This window comes from Gymnoscopelus microlampas, assembly GCF_963454915.1.
Source record: "Gymnoscopelus microlampas genome assembly, chromosome: 14".
Taxonomy (NCBI): domain Eukaryota; kingdom Metazoa; phylum Chordata; class Actinopteri; order Myctophiformes; family Myctophidae; genus Gymnoscopelus; species Gymnoscopelus microlampas.
Genome location: NC_139951.1, coordinates 26,572,962 through 26,579,743, shown reverse-complemented (window position 1 = coordinate 26,579,743; position 6,782 = coordinate 26,572,962). Strand labels below are relative to the sequence as shown.

The window sequence follows — 6,782 nt, the reverse complement described above, 5'->3', positions numbered from 1 at the left end:
GTGTGTGTGTGTGTGTGTGTGTGTGTGTGTGTGTGTGTGTGTGTGTGTGTGTGTGTGTGTGTGTGTGTGTGTGTGTGTGTGTGTGTGTGTGTGTGTGTGTGTGTGTGTGTGTGTGTGTGCGCGTGCGCACGCGCGCGCGTGAGTTTGTGCATGTGTACATCATAGAGGCTGTACATGCATGCTACGTGACTACATGCATGCATTTGGTGTACATGATGTTGTTTGTGTTTCAGAAGAGCATTGGCCTAATTCCTGCTCTTGGCATACAGTAGGAGGGCTGGCTTTGAGAGCATGGGTGAGTTGGAGTTGGGTTGTGTAGCATTAGAGTTAACTGGGGAGAGATAAATGAGTTTGCATAGGAATGTTTGGGTAAGGATCTATAAAGCTGCATCTGTGTGTGTGTGTGTGTGTGTGTGTGTGTGTGTGTGTGTGTGTGTGTGTGTGTGTGTGTGTGTGTGTGTGTGTGTGTGTGTGTGTGTGTGTGTGTGTGTGTGTGTAGGTGCTTGCGTGTGTGAGTGAGTTTTACAGGCTTAGTGCTTAGCTCAGCACTGCAGGAGACACCAATTATCACTGACAGTGTAACAGTGTTATGACCCTGTAGGTGGCGGTGCACAAAAATGCTTTGCAGTCCAAATTATTTTTTACCATCAATACAATATTGTGACAAGTATTGTAACTTAATACTGGTCATCTCGACAATGTTTCTATGTAGATGATTACTGTAGGTCCATTTGTAGTAGAAACACCCTCAACATTTCACAACACATACATGACATTTTTATACACTTTAACTATAAGCTACCTTGATGGTTTTGAAAGCATTGTATCTCATATGAATCCAGTAATTACCTCATGTTGGTAAATGATATTTCTTCAAAAAGACAGCTGAAATAAACATGTGGAGGTAACAAAACAGTGAACACATAATACACAGATTGATAAGAATTCTATTTATTCAAGAAGTTTAATCGGTTTCTGTAAAGTGATTCAGTACGAAGCAGTCTTCATACATTCTAGCTGATGAACTTATCCAGAGTGAAAAATGCAAACATTTTTTCAGGCCTCTTGTTCAGATGATTCCAGGGAGTTAAATGTCAATAACATTCTGGTCATGTGCAATAGCATTTACAAGCACAAAGTGGAATAAAATGTTGCTTTTTATGCAGTATAGCTCAGTGGTCAATTTTACACAACCTACTGTTGTATCTGCACTATGCTCTAACAGAACAGTTTCATAAAGAGTAAGATTGCCATCTAGTGGTGAGACTGCAAAGCAAAAGTTTCAATGCTGAAGAAAGCAGAAAGGTGATAACAATCTTTGCCATGTTTGCCAAACTCCAGAGTCTTTATTTTATAAAGAAAGGAGTTTAATTTTTTTTTTTTCTGTTATTTTTTCACCTCTAAATCCTCTTTGGGTCCTATTGTTTTGTCTTACAATGCCATTGGCCAGGATATTTGCATATAAATACCCCCCACAGAGGCAGGAATCATCACAACTTGAAAAATCTCTGTTGGAACAGATCTCTTTTTTCTCTGGAAGATATTCCTCACAAAAACGTAAGTAATATGCCTGTAATATTTATTTTGGTGAACATTACAATGTCTAGAACATGTATATATGTTATTATTGTGAAATATACGTCCCAAATTTAAATTAGAGCATGATTCATTCATAGAGCCGATTTCAGTCTTTGTTGACCTCGTTACATCTGGTTGACAACTTGACCGTGCCAGAGAAGGACAAGAAGGACAAACTCTGGAAACTCCGACCATGGCTGGATTTGTTCAGAGAGAAGTGCCTACAGGTGGTTCCAGAAGAGCATAACTCTGTGGATGAGATGATGATTCCATTCAAGGGAAGATTCAGTTCCATCAAACAGTACATGAGAGGCAAGCCACACCCCTGGGGCTTCAAAGTGTGGGTCAGAACGGGGATCAGTGGCGTCATCTGTGACTTTGACGTTTACCAAGGGAGCATCGATGGCGTACGAGCGAAATCTGAACTTGGCTTGTCAGGGGATGACGTCATGAAGCTTGCTTCGACACTGCCCAGCGGGCAGAACTACAAGATATACGCAGACAACTACTTCACTTCTGCTCCACTGGTTCAGAGCGTTAGTGAGTTCCCTCTAACGCTCTGGAAGACCCCTCGCTCTGCGCATGTACAAGGAATTCCACTGTCCTGCCAGCGTTCAACTATAGTGAAAATAAACAAAACCATTTCGCTACTCACCGAAGCAAAGGCTGTTTTGTGTTGTTGAAAGTCTATTCTCGGAATGCGCAAGCCTCTCAGCACCCCACCTACTCTGTAAAATACACTTTTTGGGCAGAAAATAAAATATGTCAGCGAAACTGAAATTATTCGTATTTACTCCACAGTGCCCTCTACATTTTGGTTAATGGTAAGTTCAAATCCCCCAGATCGGTAGAGGCACTGTGGAGTAAATACAAATAATGTCCGTCTCGCTGACATATTTTATTTTCTGCCCAAAAAGTGTATTTTACAGAGTAGGTGGGGTGCTGAGAGGCTTGCGCATTCCGAGAATAGACTTTCAACAACACAAAACAGCCTTTGCTTCGGTGATTAGCGAAATGGTTTTGTTTATTTTCACTATAGTTGAACGCTGGCAGGACAGTGGAATTCCTTGTACATGCGCAGAGCGAGGGGTCTTCCAGAGCGTTAGAGGGAACTCACTAACGCTCTGAACCAGAGCTACTCCACTGGTAGAGAGGCTCATTGCTCGTGGCATTCACTACACGGGGACAGCAAGACATGTAATGACCACAATGAATGATAACAAGTTATATGCTTTTGGTAATCCTTTTCATATTGCTTTTGTATGTGTGCTTCTGTACAACTTACTAATAAAACCATTCATTCTTTCATTCAATCACACAGGTTCGCCTACCAAACCTCACCCTCGAAGATGACAAAAGCTTGAAGAAGAAGGGGAGGGGGGCCTTTGACTACAGAGTCGAGAAGGACCAGAGCATTGTTGTGGTCAAGTGGTTTGACAGCAGGACAGTCACTCTTGTCTCATCCTTTGCTGGAGTGGACCCTGTGGATGTTACTCACCGCTGGGACAAGGCCAGAAAGACCTACATCGAAGTTAAAAGGCCATACATCGTGGGACTCTACAACAAGAACATGGGCGGTGTGGATTTGCTGGACTCCTTCACAGCCTTGTACAAGTTCCCTCTGAAAGCCCGTCGCTGGTACATGTACATCTTCTGGCACACCATCTACCTTGCTGTGGTCAACGCCTGGCTGATCTACAAACGGGAGTGCCAAGCTCTCAAGGTCCCACGGAAAGACGTCCTGAAACTCAGACTCTTCCAGGCACAACTTGCATCCTCTCTCATTCTGGTAAGAATCAAGATCTGTTAACCATCTGTCATTTTAAATCGTGTTGATTGGTAGTACTTTGTAGTGACTTTTTTTTGGTCCCTATCATCGAGCTCTGGACTTAGTAAATATTTCAAAAACTATAAATCATTTCAAAGTAAAACATCTCAAGGATGCATGTCCACAGTAAGGTGGATTTTTTGTACTGTGAATGGAGTTTCTAGGTGAAAGTGTTTTTTTGAGGTCCCAAAACCTTCCATCCGCCTCCATTATAAATCTCTGAACTTTTAAAGGAGTACAATTCTAAAACTATGCAACATTTCAAAGATTCCTTTTCAGGCAAACATGTCCACAGTAAGATGAACATTTTAAAGTATGAATGAGGTTACTAGGCGTAAGTATGTAGTTGTAGGCCTGCCTTTAAATGTCCATTGCCGCATCGGCAATTTAGAGTTGATTGGTAGTACTTTGTAGTGACACTTTTTTTGGTCCCTAACATTCATCGAGCTCTGGACTTAGTAAATTTATTTTTTCACCATCGGGTCACTACCGTAACGAAAGTTGGTCACTACTGAAACGAAAGTTAAATCCGAAAAAATCACTAAGTGTGGAGGCCAAAATCGTCCCCCCGAAAAACCTGTTAGGAGTACGTTTCAGGCAATTTAAAGTTGATTGGTAGTACTTTGTAGTGACACTTTTTTTGGTCCCTAACATTCATCGAGCTCTGGACTTAGTACATTTATTTTTTCACCATTGGGTCACTACCGAAACGAAAGTTGGTCACTACCGAAACGAAAGTTAAATCCGAAAAAATCACTAAGTGTGGAGGCCAAAATCGTCCCCCCGAAAACCTGTTAGGAGTACGTTTCAGGCAATTTAGAGTTGATTGGTATTACTTTGTTGTGACACTTTTTTTGGTCCCTAACATTCATCGAGCTCTGGACTTAGTAAATTTATTTTTTCACCATCGGGTCACTACCGAAACGAAAGTTGGTCACTACCGAAACGAAAGTTAAATCGGAAAAAATCACTAAGTGTGGAGGCCAAAATCGTCCCCCCGAAAAACCTGTTAGGAGTACGTTTCAGGCAATTTAGAGTTGATTGGTAGTACTTTGTAGTGACACTTTTTTTGGTCCCTAACATTCATCGAGCTCTGGACTTAGTACATTTATTTTTTCACCATTGGGTCACTACCGAAACGAAAGTTGGTCACTACCGAAACGAAAGTTAAATCCGAAAAAATCACTAAGTGTGGAGGCCAAAATCGTCCCCCCGAAAACCTGTTAGGAGTACGTTTCAGGCAATTTAGAGTTGATTGGTATTACTTTGTTGTGACACGTTTTTTGGTCCCTAACATTCATCGAGCTCTGGACTTAGTACATTTATTTTTTCACCATTGGGTCACTACCGAAACGAAAGTTGGTCACTACCGAAACGAAAGTTAAATCCGAAAAAATCACTAAGTGTGGAGGCCAAAATCGTCCCCCCGAAAACCTGTTAGGAGTACGTTTCAGGCAATTTAGAGTTGATTGGTATTACTTTGTTGTGACACTTTTTTTGGTCCCTAACATTCATCGAGCTCTGGACTTAGTAAATTTATTTTTTCACCATCGGGTCACTACCGAAACGAAAGTTGGTCACTACCGAAACGAAAGTTAAATCGGAAAAAATCACTAAGTGTGGAGGCCAAAATCGTCCCCCCGAAAAACCTGTTAGGAGTACGTTTCAGGCAATTTAGAGTTGATTGGTAGTACTTTGTAGTGACACTTTTTTTGGTCCCTAACATTCATCGAGCTCTGGACTTAGTACATTTATTTTTTCACCATTGGGTCACTACCGAAACGAAAGTTGGTCACTACCGAAACGAAAGTTAAATCCGAAAAAATCACTAAGTGTGGAGGCCAAAATCGTCCCCCCGAAAACCTGTTAGGAGTACGTTTCAGGCAATTTAGAGTTGATTGGTATTACTTTGTTGTGACACGTTTTTTGGTCCCTAACATTCATCGAGCTCTGGACTTAGTAAATGTATTTTTTCACCATTGGGTCACTACCGAAACAAAAGTTAAATCTCTGAACTTTTAAAGGAGTACAATTCTAAAACTATGCAACATTTCAAAGATTCCTTTTCAGGCAAACATGTCCACAGTAAGATGAACATTTTAAAGTATGAATGAGGTTACTAGGCGTAAGTATGTAGTTGTAGGCCTGCCTTTAAATTACTCCCGCGGAGACATCAGATTTCTCTTTTTGGCCCCTTGAGTCTTGGGACTCAAGGCCCAAAAGAGAAATTCGATGTCTCCGCGGGAGGAATTGTTCGACTCACGACTCTTTTGGGTCTTGAGTCTTGGGAAAGAAAAAAAAAGTGCACCAGTTGGATTTGAACCGGGAACCTTCCGGCTGCAAGTCCTGTTTCTAAACCACTGCACCACAGAGGTCCTTACCTGCACCGTTGACTTGCGTGGTATTTTCTGAAAGATTATATAAAGGTAAAAGTTAGAAAGATGTCCTTGCGGGATTTGAACTCAGGACCTTCAGTATGCAAGGCCTGAATCCTAACCACCACTCCACCATGCTGCTTACTTTCTATGGTCTTTTACACGATATTCACTGAGAGATCAGATAAAGGTGCAAGAGTCAGATATGGGTTGGAAACCTGTCCTGGTTGGATTTGAACCGGTAACCTTCTGGTTGCAAGTCCTGTATCTAAACCACTGCACCACAGAGGTTCTGACTTGCTCTGTTAACTTAGCCTGGTAATGTTTGTACCCTTTTCCCTTTAAATATCCATTGCCATAGAAAATGTATGGGGCGCTTAAAGTTAAATATTTCAAAAACTACAAATCATTTCAAAGTAAAACATCTCAAGGATGCATGTCCACAGTAAGGTGGATTTTTCGTACTGTGAATGGAGTTTCTAGGTGAAAGTGTTTTTTTGAGGTCCCAAAACCTTCCATCCGCCTCCATTATAAATCTCTGAACTTTTAAAGGAGTACAATTCTAAAACTATGCAACATTTCAAAGATTCCTTTTCAGGCAAACATGTCCACAGTAAGATGAACATTTTAAAGTATGAATGACGTTACTAGGCGTAAGTATGTAGTTGTAAGCCTGCCTTTAAATGTCCATTGCCGCATCGACAATGTATGGGGCGCTTAAAGTTAAATATTTCAAAAACTACAAATCATTTCAAAGTAAAACATCTCAAGGATGCATGTCCACAGTAAGGGGGATTTTTTGTACTGTGAATGGAGTTTCTAGGTGAAAGTGTTTTTTTGAGGTCCCTAAACCTTCCATCCGCCTCCATTATAAATCTCTGAACTTTTAAAGGAGTACAATTCTAAAACTATGCAACATTTCAAAGATTCCTTTTCAGGCAAACATGTCCACAGTAAGATGAACATTTTAAAGTATGAATGAGGTTACTAGGCGGAAGTAT

The 6,782-nt window shown here is 41.0% G+C and overlaps 1 protein-coding gene across 1 annotated transcript; it reads left to right on the top strand.

The window, feature by feature from the left end:
* Positions 1 to 291: 291 nt before the first annotated feature.
* Positions 292 to 3,388, top strand: LOC311060142 (piggyBac transposable element-derived protein 3-like; the record flags this gene model as incomplete). The annotated part of the gene is made up of 4 exons (XM_084078271.1): positions 292 to 295; positions 1,735 to 2,118; positions 2,729 to 2,775; positions 2,900 to 3,388. 4 exons carry the CDS (start codon positions 292 to 294, stop codon positions 3,386 to 3,388), a joined length of 924 nt encoding a protein of 307 aa, XP_083934397.1.
* Between the last annotated feature and the right edge of the window lie 3,394 nt (positions 3,389 to 6,782).